This window comes from Quercus lobata, chromosome 11 (genome assembly GCF_001633185.2).
Source record: "Quercus lobata isolate SW786 chromosome 11, ValleyOak3.0 Primary Assembly, whole genome shotgun sequence".
Taxonomy (NCBI): domain Eukaryota; kingdom Viridiplantae; phylum Streptophyta; class Magnoliopsida; order Fagales; family Fagaceae; genus Quercus; species Quercus lobata.
In genome coordinates, this window is record NC_044914.1 from 27,548,995 (window position 1) to 27,566,995 (window position 18,001).

The 18,001-nt window shown below is 37.6% G+C and overlaps 2 protein-coding genes across 2 annotated transcripts; both read right to left on the bottom strand.

Moving 5' to 3' along the window:
- Positions 1–4,590: 4,590 nt before the first annotated feature.
- On the bottom strand, positions 4,591–9,566 carry LOC115968320 (protein RMD5 homolog). Its single transcript, XM_031087683.1, has 2 exons — positions 9,385–9,566; positions 4,591–6,047 (listed from the first exon to the last, which is right to left on the bottom strand). The coding sequence occupies exon 2, from the start codon at positions 6,025–6,027 to the stop codon at positions 4,867–4,869; it is 1,161 nt and encodes a 386-aa protein (XP_030943543.1). The 5' UTR covers positions 6,028–6,047; positions 9,385–9,566; the 3' UTR covers positions 4,591–4,866.
- A 3,960-nt stretch (positions 9,567–13,526) lies between these two features.
- On the bottom strand, positions 13,527–17,488 carry LOC115968866 (glutamyl-tRNA reductase 2, chloroplastic-like). Its single transcript, XM_031088383.1, has 3 exons — positions 17,024–17,488; positions 15,493–15,734; positions 13,527–15,008 (listed from the first exon to the last, which is right to left on the bottom strand). Exons 1-3 carry the CDS (start codon positions 17,286–17,288, stop codon positions 13,887–13,889), a joined length of 1,629 nt encoding a protein of 542 aa, XP_030944243.1. The 5' UTR covers positions 17,289–17,488; the 3' UTR covers positions 13,527–13,886.
- Between the last annotated feature and the right edge of the window lie 513 nt (positions 17,489–18,001).

The following is an 18,001-nucleotide window of genomic DNA, read 5'->3' on the forward strand; positions in this document are numbered from 1 at the left end:
AGTTTTGGACAGAACCAAAGCCTTGTATGGTCCTCGGACTCAAGCCTCTGGGGAAACCAACTACTTAGAAGAAAGGCTACAAGTTTTGGACAGAACCAAGGCCTTGTATGGTCCTCGGACTCAAGCCTCTGGGGAAACCAACTACTTAGAAGAAAGGCTACAAGTTTTGGACAGAACCAAGGCCTTGTATGGTCCTCGGACTCAAGCCTCTGGGGAAACCAACTACTTAGAAGAAAGGCTACAAGTTTTGGACAGAACCAAGGCCTTGTATGGTCCTCGGACTCAAGCCTCTGGGGAAACCAACTACTTAGAAGAAAGCTACAAGTTTTGGACAGAACCAAGGCCTTGTGTGGTCCTCGGACTCAAGCCTCTGGGGAAACCAACTACTTAGAAGAAAGACTACAAGTTTTGGACAGAACCAAGGCCTTGTATAGTCCTCGGACTCAAGCCTCTGGGGAAACCAACTACTTAGAAGAAAGGCTACAAGTTTTGGACAGAACCAAGGCCTTGTATAGTCCTCGGACTCAAGCCTCTGGGGAAACCAACTACTTAGAAGAAAGACTACAAGTTTTGGACAGAACCAAGGCCTTGTATGGTCCTCGGATTCAAGCCTCTGGGGAAACCAACTACTTAGAAGAAAGGCTACAAGTTTTGGACAGAACCAAGGCCTTGTATGGTCCTCGGACTCAAGCCTCTGGGGAAACCAACTACTTAGAAGAAAGGCTACAAGTTTTGGACAGAACCAAGGCCTTGTGTGGTCCTCGAACTCAAGCCTCTGGGGAAACCAACTACTTAGAAGAAAGACTACAAATTTTGGACAGAACCAAGGACTTGTATGCTCCTCGGACTCAAACCTCTGGGGAAACCAACTACTTAGAAGAAAGATTACAAGTTTTGAACAGAACCAAGACCTTGTATGGTCCTCGGACTCAAGCCTCTGGGGAAACCAACTACTTAGAAGAAAGACTACAAGTTTTGGATAGAACCAAGGCCTTGTATGGTCCTCGGACTCAAGCCTCTGGGGAAACCAACTACTTAGAAGAAAGGCTACAAGTTTTGGACAGAACCAAAGCCTTGTATGGTCCTTGGACTCAAGCTTCTAGGGAAACCAACTACTTAGAAGAAAGACTGCAAGTTTTTGACAGAATCAAGGCCTTGTATGGTCCTCGGACTCAAGCCTTTGGGAAAACCAACTACTTAGAAGAGACAGTACGGGGTTGGACACGACCTGGACATTATGTAGCCCCAGTTTTAGGAGTAACCCAATTATCAATGGGGAATTCTTTCCCGGGGTAGATTCTAAAGGCCAAGGGAATTGGTGCAACTGCAATATCGAGCCTTACGTTGTTAAAACATAGTCAAAGTCCCACACTGCTCAGCCACCCTCTCGGATGAATTATTTAGAGTTTATCGCCCTCGGACGGTCGCCTCGCATGCATTACGGAGTTTTCAGCTGTTATATCGGTTAGATTCATGAGTTTAATCTACTGGAAATTATCATTATTATGCCTGGTAATGTCGATAAATTAGAATTAGTAGGGTTCTGTTTCAGGGTTTCCTGCTCTAAGTATCATTAAAGGAAAACACACATGTAGAGCACTCATTCACAAAATAATTGTTGCGGAAAGGAAAATATTTAAAAAGAAATAAATTCATCTTTTATTAAGACAAAGAAACAGTACAGCGTACAATGAAAGAGCTTAAATAAGCTCATACTGAAACTAACTACGAAAGCGAAAAGAAAAGGTATAAGGGAATGAAGAAAAAGCCGAAGAAGAGGTGCAGAGAAGAGACGTGCTGCTGCTCCAAAATTTCGTCTAAGGAAGCCATTCCTCAATACTTTTACATGCCTATAACTCAGGCAGCCAAAGAACCCGACCTCTGGCTAGCGCAGCTGAAGAAAAGGTGCAGGGAACCCAACTTGAGGCCAGCACCGTTGAAGAAAAGGTACAGGCAACCGGAAGTTGATGGGCCTCCACGTAACCACGCCTGCGATATAGCAGACGGCGCTGATGGCGGAAAATCTTACTTCTGACGCACCAAGAATCTAGTGCGATCAGTACCTGCTTCGGATTTTGACTGAAAGAGGGAGAAATATCATTTCCCCCTTTGTCAAGACGGAAGACTAACTTGAATCTGTGCCTCCCTTGTCCAGACCACGCCACCTTGAGTCTCGGAAGGACCCAGCGCCTCTATGGCGGATGTAGTTCCAATACCCCAGTCCGTGTCTCAAGCATATTGCACAAGGGGTGGATAACACTAAGTATGAAAACTGTGATTATGGCTAAAGGATTAGGATTTTGAAGAGAGCCGAAGGGTTTGTATGTAAGGAGAACAACCTCCTATCCTACTCATATAAAGGGTAAGGTGGTGGCATTCAATTCATGCAGCTTTCCAAGGAATGCTACGGACAAGGAATAGTTGGCTCAAGTTCCAACGCCATTCGTAACCGTAGGATCTGAAGATCCTCGTGAAGGCGCGCCTCGAGTATAGAAGCGTCAAAGGACTCCGCGTGAGTGGGTAAAAGAATGCCTCTTAATTTGGCACGTCTCTCATGTAAATGGAAAAACACAAATATTAATAGAGTGTAGAATCTGAGCAAGCTATGATGTAAGCCCAACATTATCAAAACCCTTCTCCCCAACTAAAAGTCGGGAAGCAGGCTTTTAAGGGGCTATTGTGGGGGCCAGAGAATTCTTGGTCCAGACCCACTCTACATTAGGGCCCAGGGCCCAAACCGAGGAAAGCCATTGCCGAGGACGACCTCCTGCTCGGCACTTCACTAAATGCCTAAAGAAAGGAGCAAACTGAATGTAGGGGCAGGGCAAGCGAAAAAGCTGCCAACATCATAATACAAAACCCTGTACCTGACAAGTCCATACTCTAAACCATGCCCTTTAACTTTTCCAACGACTCCAGACCACTCGAGGTATGAGTTGACAGGACAGGTCTGCACCCCAGAAAGTAAAACTTACACGTGAACTCTAAAAGGGAAAATGAACACTAATATAAAAAGAAAAACCCCCCAGAAGATGGGGGGGGGGGCTCTCTCCCTCGACTCCTGCGAAAGGGAGAAAATGGAGGACACAAGGCTCCTCGGACACCGTCTGAGGACTCAGGTCCTATAACCCGTACTAATGGAGAGCTTAGCTAGATAAGTCAAGCCCGCCCATATAAGAGCTTCCATAAAAGCCACGATTAAACCGCCCATCTGTGCCCAAAGTCATGCCTTTCAAGCCCACTCTCTACAAATCACATTGTTGGGGTCCTTTGCATACGAACCCAACGTCGTTCATGGGTTGTTACAAATCGTGTCCCTACAATATATATAACCAACATTGTAGTATTTCTTCTATGTAATTAAACGGATTACTAATGTGATAAAATATATATATATATATATATATTAACTATTTTAAGTGTTTAATTAATTATTTAAGTATCATGAAATTTTGATGTCAGTTTTATAAGATTTATATGAGGAAAAAATTGATTAGAAATATGGCATTCTTGCATAAATTTAGTTACTTTTGCAACGGTAAAAACAAGGTCCAACAAAAGAAAAAATAAAATAAAAACACAATCAAGAATTTAAAAACGATCATATATATATATATATATATATAATGAACTTTAGATAGGTTTTCTAGTACTCTTAGTTAATAGAGATTATTGAAGATGTGACTTGAAATGATTTAAAAGTTCATGGTTTTAATTTAAAAGAAAAATAGGCATTATACATCCTAAATTTAATGAGACTCATATTGTCATAAAATTCATATGCATAATTGTCCCTCCTGTACCTCAAATTATAGTTTTCGAGTTTGTCAGTGAGCCAATAACCCTTTTGTCTATCCATTACAAATGAGAGAGGAAACCAGCTCACCCAAGACATAATACGCACTCATTATGAACTACATGCAGATTACACCATGAAAGGATAACCAAAAACAAAAAGATGAAATGCAAGGACACCTGGCATGTATAAGACAACTGGCAGATACATAGGCTGCTAGGTTGCTTCTCCTACTTAGAGCAAATCAAACAGGAAGCCACACGGGTTTCTTCCCTCTTTAATATCACCATCTAACCAAAGATGAATCATGGCTGGTTAATCAAATAGGAGGTGAAGCAATTGCATGACACAAACAATGGAGTGTAATAAGTACGTGTAGGAGTACCTGTTCAAATAAGCATTACACCACAATGGTTAGTGCTTTTTGGCTTTTAGCAAGTACACCCACGTGAAACAACCAACAAAGGTAGCCCTAAGCCAATAATTAGATGAGTGATGAAGACGATAAGAGTAATCCTAATCCAAGAGAGAGTTATCGATGCTCAAGACTAAGGGAAACTATGATGAGAAGAGTATGAGACTGCGGCCAGTTCTATACCTCTGAAGAAAAAAAAAATACAAAACAAAACGCTTGAGAAAAAAATAAATAAATAAAGAGAGAAGCAACAACAGGGAAGAATCAGATAAGAAAAGATCATATTTGAAGGGATAGGAGATGATGCTCGAGTTCCAAAGTGGATACAAGGAAAATCGAGTTAGTTGAAATTAACCAGGCAATCTCTGTATCGCAGCAATTTTCACCTGAAAGGGTTGATATATTTTTTCCCTTTTGACCTTAGTCCAATGGAAAAAAACAATGAGTTTAGAGGCCCAATGCACTACTTCACAATAATGTATAAACAAGTTGTCTAGATTATTAATTAATTAATTTCCATAAAAGGAATCTAGAATGAATTTTTATATACAAAATAGTAAACCAGAGATGAAATGGAGCCATCACCACACTAAAACCAACCAGATCATTGCCAACAAACTTCCATTAGTCAGCGGAGGAGGGGGGCTCAAAATTCTCAGAAATGCAACTGCTTGCAATGTGTAAATGAAGCCTCTGCAGGACAATATGGACACTTAAATGTCCTCGTACCACTTTTTGACAACTTCATGATCGATTGCTTGCAAAGAACATGCAAACATGGAAGCAGCATTGGCGGATTCTCGTCACTAGCTTGATCCCTACTCACAGGACAAACAAATATTGAATGAAACTGAAATTCCTTTCCCAATTCAACTGGCACTGGCAACTGTTTCATTGCTTGCCACTCCGGCTTCTTAGCAGCCATTACATTTGCCAACTTTAAAAGAGTAGGCAACCCCTCAACACCAGCTGCTATTGCCACACTCAATGGGCTCTCATAGGACTGCTCCAAGAGACTGCAGAATTGCCCAGTCAGTTCTTCAGTCAAATTCTCCCATTGGGTTGGAGATGTCATATCAGCATATGGGGAACTGTCAAGCCTTCTTGCAAACAAGAGGCAAGCCATAAGCTTTTGGATCTCCTCCATGTGGAGGGTAGCAAAGGGAGCAAGGTAAGCTCTGGCATAATTGAGTGAATCAGCTAGGCTTCCTCTGCGTAAAATCTCCACAAACTGCAGCCTATGAAGTTTAAGCTCAATATTTGAACCATTCTGTTTGAGCTTCTCACGATTGATAGAGGCCCACTTCAGAGCAGGCTCAAGATTCCCAACTCTCACAGCTTCAAGTATCTGATGCATTTCAAAGAATTGAGATCTTATTGCAATTGCCTCTGGTTCTCCAGCCTCATTTACGATGCGATCTCCAAGATCAAACAAGCCTTGCCGGTAAAAATGGTTTGCAACAGTCTGATTCACAATGTGGAAGTCAAAATCAACATTTCTGTATGCCTTTGATATGTCAGGATTGAAGAATTTCTCTAGTAGTTTTGGGTACTTGCTAAGGTTTAAGTTTAGTTCCTTCTGTGACCCTTCTAACTGGTGGAGTGGGACAAGTGCATTGAGCTTGAGTTTGAGATCTGTGAGGATGGACTTCTGATCAACAGGGGAGGTGGGGTCATCAGCTGACTGGATTTTTCCTAACGCCTGTTCAATTTCATGGCCAACTTGGTCAATAACTTCTTGGGATTTAGAAGAAGACAATTTTTGCTTTTTAGTAACACGCTCAAATGCATCTTTGATGGTAGTTAGCTCCATCATTCAGTTCAACTAACAAGCTCCTGCAAGAAAGTGCAGGCAAGTTTTCATGGTCCAAAAATGCAGATAAGTTGTGCAAAATTGATGTAGGAAACTGGAAACTATAAGTAAAATTATACATTTTCATACTGTTTTAATTCTTTGGAAGAAATGACAAAGAATCCAATTCTATGTCAGTAACGAGATCATCAAGATATTTGCAAGCACCACAAGGTTATATATAAAGTGGTTAAAGGAATGGAGAGTGTATGGCATTTCTACATGATTCCCTTGGATTCATAAGGTTAAAGATTCACCCAGAAAAGGTTCAAGAAAACCGCTTGTTCAATTGTTCACCTGCAGGTAACAATTAACATGGGCTCCTGCAGCTCACCTCAGCCTGCCTAGTCATCCGCTAAGCACACTATGTGTTGGAAAATAAAAATGGAATTTCCAGACAGTACATGGGGCCCAAAGCCCATAAATCAATGTTTTTACAGCCAGATTTTTATGAGATGTAACTAGTTTTGCACTGGTTGTCAACCTACTGTTCCTTCCACAGTCCTTGACTAAAAACAACAAATATCACACAAAGGCTCACTCAATTTGTTCTTGCCTTATACCTACTTGATCATTAAATGAACCTCTTGTGTGGATGTGTCTTACACTTTCTCTATGGTCATAGACCATGATTCACATTCTAAATTTAGACTAAGATTCAACACCAAATGTCAACATAGAAGACACTTCTGATTTCTTCCTGGTTTTGAAACTTTTTACAGTTGAATCTCTATAGTTCTAAATTTAGGCTAAGGTTCCAACACCAAATATCAAAATAGAAGACATTTCTCCTTTCTTCTTGTTTTTGCAACCTCACAGGGTTGAATCTCTATATATATAAGCCCCAGCAGCCAATCAGAGATTTTTCTTCTCTTTCTCCCCCACCCCCCTCCCCCCAAAGAAAAAAAATTCTGCTGAAGGGTAATAGAACTTATAAAACCATAAAGACAAACCCTAAGTAGATGGCCGATATACATGAGAAACATCTTATCAATATATATATACGTGTGTGTGTGTGTGTGTAATGAAAGATAGTAGGAGCAGAGGTAGAAAGAAGTCAGGAGTTATTAGCTAAATTAAGAATTCTCCCTCCACAGCCAAGGAAAAAAAAAGGAGGTACAGGAGGGAAGGTCAACTGAATGAAATCCTACATCCACACCTGCAAGAACTGTGTATCAAGACGTCCCAGGAGTAGAACTGGAGACCTCATGGGGTTTCCATGAGGCCAACCAATTGAGCTACCCTATGCAAGCATAGTTCAATGTTACCAACATTAAAGATGAATTTTTACACTTGGAGGAGTTTAAAGAATACAGGCAAGTTCTGACCACAAAATTAAGCAGAAGCACAGTCCAAAACCTTTGGATCCTGAAGCTTGATCTCCAATTGAGGAAAGAATCCCTAAATTTTGGAGTGTTTATGACATGATTATTAGTTCTAAAAAATGTAGGTGGGGCCATATTGAACTGAATACAGTCAGTCAGCACTGTGATTACATATTTGATTTTATATATATATATATATATATATATATCCAAACTAAAAGCCAATTGCAATACCCAAGATGCTCAAAATGTGTATACAACTAAGTTCACATGACCTTAAACACCCAAATCAATTGAATACATTGATCCAAATTCTAGTTCAATCAAAGTTCAGGGTAGAAAGTTGCTTGATTTGTGGTACAAATCCAATGAGAGTGTGATAATGGAACTAAGGCTTGAGCTTGGCTTGTGTCTGTCCTCGTGCCATCACTCATAAAAAAGGATCATTTTAACTTCTTGCCTCAACTTTATAGGAAACTTCCTCCTTTACTTAGCGAAAGTAAGTATAAAATGAAAATTCCTGATAACAATTAGTACTATCTAGAGATACTAACAGATCCTAAAAGGACCATTTAGCTCCCCACTTTTTATGATGAAAACTTTTATTACTTCTAGACAGTAAGTCCAAAAGAAAACCTTTATAGAGAAAATAAATGTAAAATGAGCAACTTAGACTTCAATAACTTCACTGCCAAACAAAGAATTCATCTTAGAGATCCATTCCTAACCTCAAGTTATTTTTCTTTAGAACTTTTTTGGATTGGTTGTTTGCCTTGCAAAACCAATCATTCTTTTCTATCTTTGATTTTCTTCATCCTTTTAATTTCTGTATTTGACCCCTGTACACTCCCTGTGTACTAGGGTGTCACTTTTTGATATCAATAAATCTTATTACTTATCAAAAGAAAAAGAATTCATCTTAGATTAGTAACACCTAGAGATTCTAAACCATCAACATAAGACATATTAAAATTTGACTCCATGGTATTTTATTTTTCCCAGTAATTTCCAATTTTAAGAAGTAAAATGCATAACTACTAACAAGCACATTACAAAGATTAGAAACCAGAGTAGCTAAGAAACAAAAGGAGAGATTATGTTATTAGTAATCATCGGGTGATAAAGGAAGAGTTCAGTGTGTGACCTATTGTCATAGACATCTCTAAGATGCAAAAACCTAAGACGTTTTGCATGAGCATTTGATGCAACCATAGAAGATTGATTTACTGTTACTTCACAACTTCATAGATTCCATGATTTATTTTGTGGCTCAAGTGCAATATCAAATTGGAACCTTTTTTTTGTTTTTTGTCTTGATAATTGGAACATCTTACATGGTTTTGAAGGTCAAGTCACTACCAGGTTAAAGTGGTTTTTAAATTGAGTAATTAGGCTCTTGGTTGTAGGCATTTTTTATGTGGGGCGGATCTAGAATTTCCCAAAAGCTCAATACACATTGCCACCAACAATTACTTTCACAAAACACAAGCACAAACAGATAAACAATCCTCCTGCCTATATACAGTACCAAAAAAAAACACAGCAAAACAATCAATATTTGAAACCTCCACATTCTCTCTATGCACTAAAATTAAAACTGACTAAACAATCATTTTCCTTCACTTTTCTCATCATCCAAATAGAGGCTAAAGCCAAAAAAAAAAACTCGAAACCAAGCAAACAAAAAAGCTAATCACTATTAAACTTCCTCTCCACAGCACCAACTAATCACAGTCTCTGTTTGGTTGCTGAGAAAACCTAGGAAATTAAAAGAAAAAAAAAAGAGTAAAAACTTTGATTTGTTGAAGTTGGGTCACCAGAAATACAAAAAAGATAGCATTTTTAATTGAAGTTTTACAATTCTCATCAGTGATTATTTTTCCACTTTATTATTTTCTCGGGAACCAAACGGAAACTACAATCTTGTAAGACGAAATTCTCATGAAATGAAACTGAAATAAGATCGAAAAGAGTAAAGGTAAAGAAGAGATCTTACAGAGAAGAAGCTCTTTCCTCGTCGAGCAGTAGCAGAGGAGAGAGAGAGAGAGAGAAAGAGAGTGAAGCGTGTGAGTTTGGGAGAGAAAGCCTGGCTGGTGGGTGAGGAGCACACGTGTGTAGAAAGTGGGAGATGTTACTTTTACTAGATTGCCCTTTGGATATTGTTTTAATGACTTCTGTGTCCTTCGCCAATCAATCATTTTAGATTTAAGAATCGGCTTTTGCTTTGCTTGTCGGTTTGTTTTGGTACGGTTCTGTTGTCTACAGTCTTACCTAATCAATGCTGCCACGTGTCGGTGAATGAGAGTTTGAAGGTGACGGTGAATGTAAACGGTAAACGTGGCGGCTACAACATTCCCAACTTGGCAATTCTAACCGATAAAGTAACACATACGCTCTCTTTCTCAACAAAAAATAAAATAGGCTTAAATAGCACACAAATAGCACACACCATTAATTACTTAAGTCATCTATTAAATGTTTGTTTGATATCTGCTTATTTTATTAAATTTATAAATTTTTTACTGAAAGTATTATAAATAAATGTAAAAATTAGTTGAAATAATACATTGAGACCCATTAATAGTACCAAAAAATAAATTAAATAGTAAAATAAACTGTCAAAAATAATCTTGCCAAACAAACACTAAATGCAATAGTAATGCTATCAAATTTCATAAATGGGTTGGTAGGTTATTATTTATTATCATATGGTTGACGGCTTACATTACTTTATTATTTAGTATTATTAACTTGCTATATGGCTGAATTGGCACCTTCTCATGCATAAAGTGTTTGGGGTTCTAGGGGAAAAGATTCAAGCTGCGGGGTTAGTAGCATGTTATGATTATTTCAAAAAAAAAAAAAAACTTGCTACATGAGATAGTAGTGAAAACTCTTGTCAATTTAGGTGTATATAGATTTATTGTAAATGCAAATTGATGATGGTTACAAATTACACTGGCAATGAAGGTGGGGAATTTGAACTCTAAGGGTATATTTGAATACCGCTTATTTTGTTGAAACTGAAAAATTATTACTGAAAGTACTATAAATAAAGGTAAAAGTTAGTTGAAATAGTATAGTGAGACCTTAAATAGTGTTAAAAAGTGCAGTATGGCCCATGAATAGTAGCAAAAATAAGCTGAATATTGAAATAATTTAAATTTTTAATCCTAATCCAAACACACACTAAGGGATTGTTTGGTTAGCTAAAAAAAGTATTGTATTTTTTGCTTTTTGCTTTTTGCTTTTAGCATTTGAATTCGATTTTCATTTTTAGTATCCTAAAAGTTGGATTTGAATACAACTGTTTAGCATTTTCATTTTCTATGAATACAAATACAGTAGTATATTCGTAAATATTGTGAAAATACAAAGTTAATTATTTTTTTTTAGTGATGTTTGGAGTGAGAAAAACTACTTTTTCTTGAAATAGAAAACAATGACCAAACTCGTGTATAATGTATTCTATATTCAAATTATATATTCAATACAACTTACCAAACACTACCAAATGTGAAAATAAGTGTCTTTTCTATATTTAAATTCAAGATTTGAATATAGAATAAAGAAAATGAAAAGTAAATACACCACTTTTTGAAACCAAACATGCCGTAAATCATCTTCACCCCTGTGGAAGCAGATTTGATCAAAGCCATCCCACTCTCACGATGTGAGGCAGAGGATAGCTTGTTTTGGCCATTCACAAACAACGACATTTACACCTCTAAGTCCAGGTATAGATTCCTGAAAGCGGAAGAGCAAACCGAGCTAGATGAAGAGCAAAGGGTGAAAGACAAACATGTGTGGAGGACACTTTGGTCTATGCAAGTGCCTAACAAAGTTAAAAATCTGGTGTGGAGGGCATGCTGCAACTCTCTGCCAACCAAAGAGAACTCGGTGCGTTGTACTATTATCGATAATCCAATCTGTGATCGATGTAAGTAGGTACCAGAATCATCACTCCATGCTCTGTGGTTATGTGGAGAATTAGATGTGATTTGGGATGATGATTCGCAGTGGCAATGCCGAAGAAATTGCACCTTTGTGGACTTTTAGGAATTATTATTGTGGCTCATTACAAACCAACAAGACCTGGAGCTACTCTCAACTTCGGCTTGGCTAATCTGGACTCAGAGGAACCAGGTACGCTTGAAAAAACCCAGCATCAGCTCTCATTTGCTTGTTGCAACAGCAAAAGAGTTTGTTGCCGAGTTTGCACAAACTGTACCTCTGCCACCATATCCTCGCCTTGCCGCCACTACCACTCAGACCAGGTGGCATCCTCCAACACAAGGAATGGTGAAAATTAACTGTGATGGGGCTACATTTAGAGATCAAAAAAAGTTAGGCATTGGTGTGGTGATTCTAGACGACAACAGCATGGTTTTGGCTTCAATGTCCAAGCAACTACCTTAGTTGTATACGGCTTTGGAGGTGGAGGCAATGGCTGCTTCAATTGTGCTGTCGTTTGCATCACAGCTGGATTTTCATCATGCTATCCTGGAGTCTGATTCACTTACGTTGGCCACAGCACTGAGAAACAATAGCACCTTTCTTTCCTTGGACGGTTTGCTAATGGAGAATATTAAATTTCATGCTACTTTTTATTCAATTACTCTACTCAAGAGAGAGGGTAATAAAGTTGCGAATAAGTTAGCAAAACATACTCTTTGTATTTCAGATTTTTCGGTGTGGATAGAAGATGTTCCACCACCCTTACTTCCGGTAGTCCTAGATGACATTGTTGGATTTTCTTAATAAAGTTTGATGTGCTTTCTCTAAAAAAAAAAAAAAAATGACGTAAATGTTTCGTTGGAAACATCACAAAGTATTAGTTAGGCCACAAGCCTCTTAACTTCATTTTTCACCTTTAAACCTAAATTTTCCATTTTTGTTTCTAAACTATAATAGAGTTTCCTTGAATAGTTTAAGACTAAAAAAATGAAATGATAGGGGAAAAAAATTTAGGGATAAAAAACAAACTTTTTTTTAATAGTTTAGAAATTTAAAAAAAAAAAAAAAAGGTTTAAGTATAGAAAATGCAAAGTTTTTATTTAATACTCTAAAAACGAAAAATAAGATTTTGGGTCCATTTGGATACAGTTTATTTTTACTGAAACTGAAAACTGAAACTAAAAACACTGTAGCGAAATAATTTTTAAATGTGTAAATAGTACTGTGGGACCCATTTTTAATGAAAAAGTTGCTGAAAAGTGTAATTTGTGGGACTTATGAAGAGTATACAGGTGCTTTGTTTACAGTAAAAAAGTCAAATGTTGCGGCTGAAGAAGAAAAAAAAAAAAAAAAGTGAAAGAACAAACGCAGACGCAGCTTTCAGCCCAATCCAAATGGGCACTTTAACTTGCATTTCATTGATTTCTTTAATCTCTTTTTAATCCAACAGCACCCAATCACATTATTTTAACTTACAATTTCATAGGAGCAAATGATATTTCTCCACATTCTTCTATGGTTTGGAATGTCATACACAAAGTATCTAAATCTCGTGTGTGTTCATATAACCACATAAATAAATAAATAAATAAAATAAAAGGCCTTTTATTTTCGGTTTCAAGGGGGGGGGGGGGGGGGGGGCATGAAAACATAAAAAATCTCGAATGAAAATTGAAAAATAATGCCACTCTAGTATTAAACCATACCATCTTGAGTTCTTGACTTGTTTATGATATCTATAGTATTAATATGTAAAATTAAAATTTTCCTCTAAACTTGTTCAAACTTCAAAGCTTCAAAGCTATTACATAACAATTCAATTAGTCATTTACATATGTTTTGGTCACATAATGATGGCTAAAACTAATTCAATAAATTCGAAATGTAAGTTAAATATGCAATAATCTGGGTTAGCCTAAGAAATGTAGTGATTATAATAATCTTAAATTACAGTATAAGAAATGCTATGTCCATAACAAATCTTGAGTGACAAGTTGTTATTGACTGTTATTGTTGGGGTAAAAAGGTAATCTCAGTGGTAGGTTCAAATTTGAACCAATAACAACTAACCACCTATGATTTGTTGTGAAAATATTGTAGACGTAACACTTCTCATTACAGTATAATTATTTCCTCAACCTACCATGCATCACAAAGAGAAGCAATATATCGATGCTCAGCTTAAACAGGGGAAAAATTGAATGATTGGCATTTCAAAAATTGATATAATCAGTGGGTTAATTACAAAGAATCATTCAGTCAGCTATCAGGACAATTATCTGATAGCCAGACCAAGCTCACATCAGCATTTCAGGTTGGTTTCTACTATGCCGGATACCTATTACTATCTATGCAGCATAGAAAAAAAAAAAAAAAAAAAAAAAAAATTCCCTGAGTGAAGTACAGTATGAATAAAAAGAAAAGCCTCCAAAGTGACCACCTATTTCTATCTGAAATGTACAGCAACAACATGGCCAAGAAGGTCCCTCTGATTTCTAAAGAATGGTCTAATTGGAGTAGGAGAAACATGTTATGAAACACTTATTTCCGGGTCTGTTCCACCTTGGCTCGAATCTTCTGTTCCAACACAGACTTATCTGTCTCGAGGTCAAACATCCTATTAAGAGCACGCATATTCTCAAGTATCTCATCCAGAGTACGTGCATCATCACATCTCAAGTTCTCCATTGGACCACGAAGAAGCTTTTTTACTAAAGCCACACTAAGATCATAAATAGCTTTTTTATTCTTCTCAGAGATATTATCACCTATCTTTGATAAACACTTATTAAGCTCGGCATCCCTGATCCTTTCAAAGTTGCCTTTTAATCTCTTGATGGTGGGAACAGTCTCAAGGGAATCTTTCCAAGCTTCAAATTTATTCAATTCCTCCAGTATTATTGTCTGAGCCTCCGTAGCTTTTCGCAGTCTATCCTCCTTGTTAGCTTCTACAACTTCCTTGAGGTCATCCACATTGTACACAACTGCAGTCTTAAGTTCTGAGACACTCTGTTCCACATTCCTGGGAACGGAGATATCAATAAAAAGCCGCCTTCCAATTTCAGGTTGCACAGTGGGGAGCATTTCTACATGCTCTTTCAAGAATAATGGGGTCTCTGATGCAGTGCAGGTAAAAACTACATCAGCTTCTGAAGCACAAGATAGCATTTCTGATAAGGGTTTGTAGATGATTTCAACATCCTTGATCTCTTCCCGAATGGCAGCAACTCTCTCTTCAGTTCTGTTCAGAACAACCATGTTTTTACACCCTTTTGCAGCCAAGTGCTTAATCACAAGTTTCCCCATCTTTCCAGCTCCAACCACTAGCACTCTGGCAGTAGCATAAGAAGACCCTGTAAGCTTCATTAAGGCAAGCTCCACGGCAGCAGCACTGACAGAAACAGACCCTGATGATATGTTCGTCTCACTTCTAACCCGCTTTCCAACAGTGATTGCATGCTTGAATAGCCCACTGATTTTCCTATCAAAGCCAGATACTCCTTGCCCAACTTTAACAACTTGTTTTACCTGAGCAAGGATTTGACCTTCCCCTAGAACAAGAGAATTAAGCCCAGCAGCTACTTCAAACAGATGCTGAGTGGCATCTTTGTTATACAACACAAATTGGTGCTGACAGAGCTCAGAAACAGGAACCCCACTTATCTGCAGCAAACAAAAGATAAAACTCGTTATGTCACCTCCACCACCCTTTTTTTTTTTTGGAATAAGAAAACTAAACATGGTTAATTGGCAGCTATGTACAGTAGAAATTCAGAGTACTCTTCATATAGACGCCGAAATAGACAGACATTAATGGGTAGTTTGACACTTATGTTCATTAAAAAACCCTAGGAAACAAATACTTTGTAGCGGCAACAACCACATATATATAATTAAGAATGGTTGAGTTTTTATCCAATTAGACTCCACAATTGGGCTCATGGATAGACTATCAAATTTACAAGAGACATTGCAGTAGCTACCCATGAGAAGTTACATTATATGAAATTAACTCTTATCTCCCTTGGTTTCTTATTTTTCTTGTTTCTGTTGCCTTGATCCCTTTCTTTCTGGGTGGGTGGGGGGAAGTTACATGCTTCCTCTCTACACAGAAAATGAACATTACTTACTAGAGCTAAAAAATTACCTTTGACATCCATTCAGTAACTTCTTTAACCCCACGATGCTGAGACAGAGCCACGACATATACTTCCATTCGGTTACATGTACTAAGGACAGCAGCTTCTTCAATATGGTTCATAGCACAGAGCTCACTAATTGCTTGAGGCCACTGTGCTTCTGGGATGGCTAGTTTTTCACGTATCTCAACTGATGCAGTGTGAACATTAAGCCCTATGACTGCAAGGCAGCTCCTTTCCTTTGTATATCCTAACAGAAAAGGTAATCACAAGTCAACAAATGACTCCATCTTAAAATTACAAGAAGACCTTTTCAGGAGGAAACAAAAAGTCACAATTCCTCTTCAACTCCTTCCTAGGAGTCAATTATCTACACATTTTGGAAGAAGCGGAGGTACAACATATTATTATCACTACCCATAACACAAAATTGGTAAAAAAAACAAGCCAACATGGTCACAAATCACTCATTCACTGTCCCTATAATTTCAAATCTTATTGCAATCAGTTCAGGCAGTCATACAAACCAATACTTTGGAAATTTCTCCAATTGTGTGATGCGACACCAGTTCAAACTAACAAAATGCCATCTGCCAAAGTAATAGATGCCTCTCAATTCTCTATAAGCATCAGACTCAAAACAACACATCTGCCCACAAATCTTTGCAATCAATTTCAATCTAGGAAATCAGAAAACTACACCTCTCTAATATTATGGTTTTCATGTGATCTATCTTTAGAAATATTCAATTTACAAACTTCAACTGCATTGTACAATACCATTTACATTTTGGTCGCATTAGTTTCACTTAACTATTGACATAGCTATATGGATCTTCAACAAACTCCCAGCAAGGATGGCATTAGATGTTAAGAAATTCTCATCTTCAACAACCTTAATCCATATTGGGCCACCGCACGGCACCCAACTTTGGATCAAAATTATCAAGGAATCATCCCTCATAATCAAACTCATGAAACATTGTTCACACATTAGTCAACTAGATCTCATCCTTACTAGTTGGTTGAGAACTTGAGATCCATAGCTGTCTCCAAAATGTTAGGCCCAAAAGTTTGGTTGTTGTTGTTGTTATTGTTTCACACGTTAAAAAAGAGTTGGCTGCTAATGTTGACTTTCAGATGTAAAAACCAGTCAAATTCTCAACATTTCATGCTGACCTTACATAAACCCCAGTTTTATTTTATATTTAAAGAAAAAAAAAAAAAAAGGCTTTGTTAAGTCAGCATTGAACCTTTTTTTTTTTTACAAGAATCTCATCAAACCAAGGAACAAATTAAACACATAATGGTTGACAAATAAAAAACAAAAAACAATGGCTATTCACATGAATATGTGTATATAGAAAATCCCCAATTGCTCTATTCAACCCAGAAGCCTTTCTAACTAGAATTTTCACCAAACCAAGGAACAATTAAACATAATATAATTAAAAATATAAAAATTTGATACTAGAACAAAAACCCAACTTAAAGGGGAAAAAAAACGTAAGAATTAGATTAGAGTTAATGTGGACTCACTGTTAGCAGGGGAGGACTTGAGCAATTGGAGAGGCGAAGCAGTGAAGGCCTTGGAATCGATGTTGTCATTTGGGAACACAACCTGGCACCTAGTATTCAGAGAGGGTTTTTTTCTCTGGGAAACAAGGGACCTGCTGATCTTAATGGGTTTGTAGAAGATCGAAACTTGGGAAGGAGAGGCCCAAGAAGAAAATGACGTGAAAGTTGCGTTCTTGGCAATCGGAGATGGAAGGAGAGAAGCGATTAAGGCAGTCTCAGCCGCCATTGATGAAGATGAAGATGAATGTGAAAGAGCTGAAAGACACGATGAATGAATAGATCGAAATGCTCATATATCATAATAATAATATAAGAATAGTCATTATATATAAAGAGACTTTAGAGAGAGAGAGAGAATAGAAAGAAAAATTCAAAGTAAGAATGGGTTAGGAATTAGGAACATGCGTTTGGTGCGAGAGATTTGACCAAAGCCAATATGATAGTAATAGTAGTACTCATGGGCGGAGCCACGTTGCCCCTTGGGGGGGCCGTGGCCCCTGCAAAAAAAAAAAAAAGTCCAGCAAGTTATATTGAAATTTTAATTGGGCCCCCCCAATTATTTACATCCGGCCCCCCCTCCCTTTTCTGTTCATTTCACTCCCAGACCCAAGCAGCTTTAGTTTCAATTGTAGGCTACTTTTATCTTCTAATAAAACAAAACATGGCCCCCTTATATTTAAATACCCAAAGGCACTACTCAACAAATTAACATTTTATCACCCATTCTCAATCTCAAAATTAGAACCCTTTCTTTTGCTATTTTTTTAAAGAGTTGCTACATCTACAAAATTTTTACAGTATTTTTACAAATCATAAGTGGTTAGTTATTATTGGTTCAAATTTGAATCTAACACTAAGATTACTTTTTTGCTCCAACAATAACAATCAATAACAACCTGCCACTTAGAATTTGTTGTAAAAATGTTATAAAAATATTGT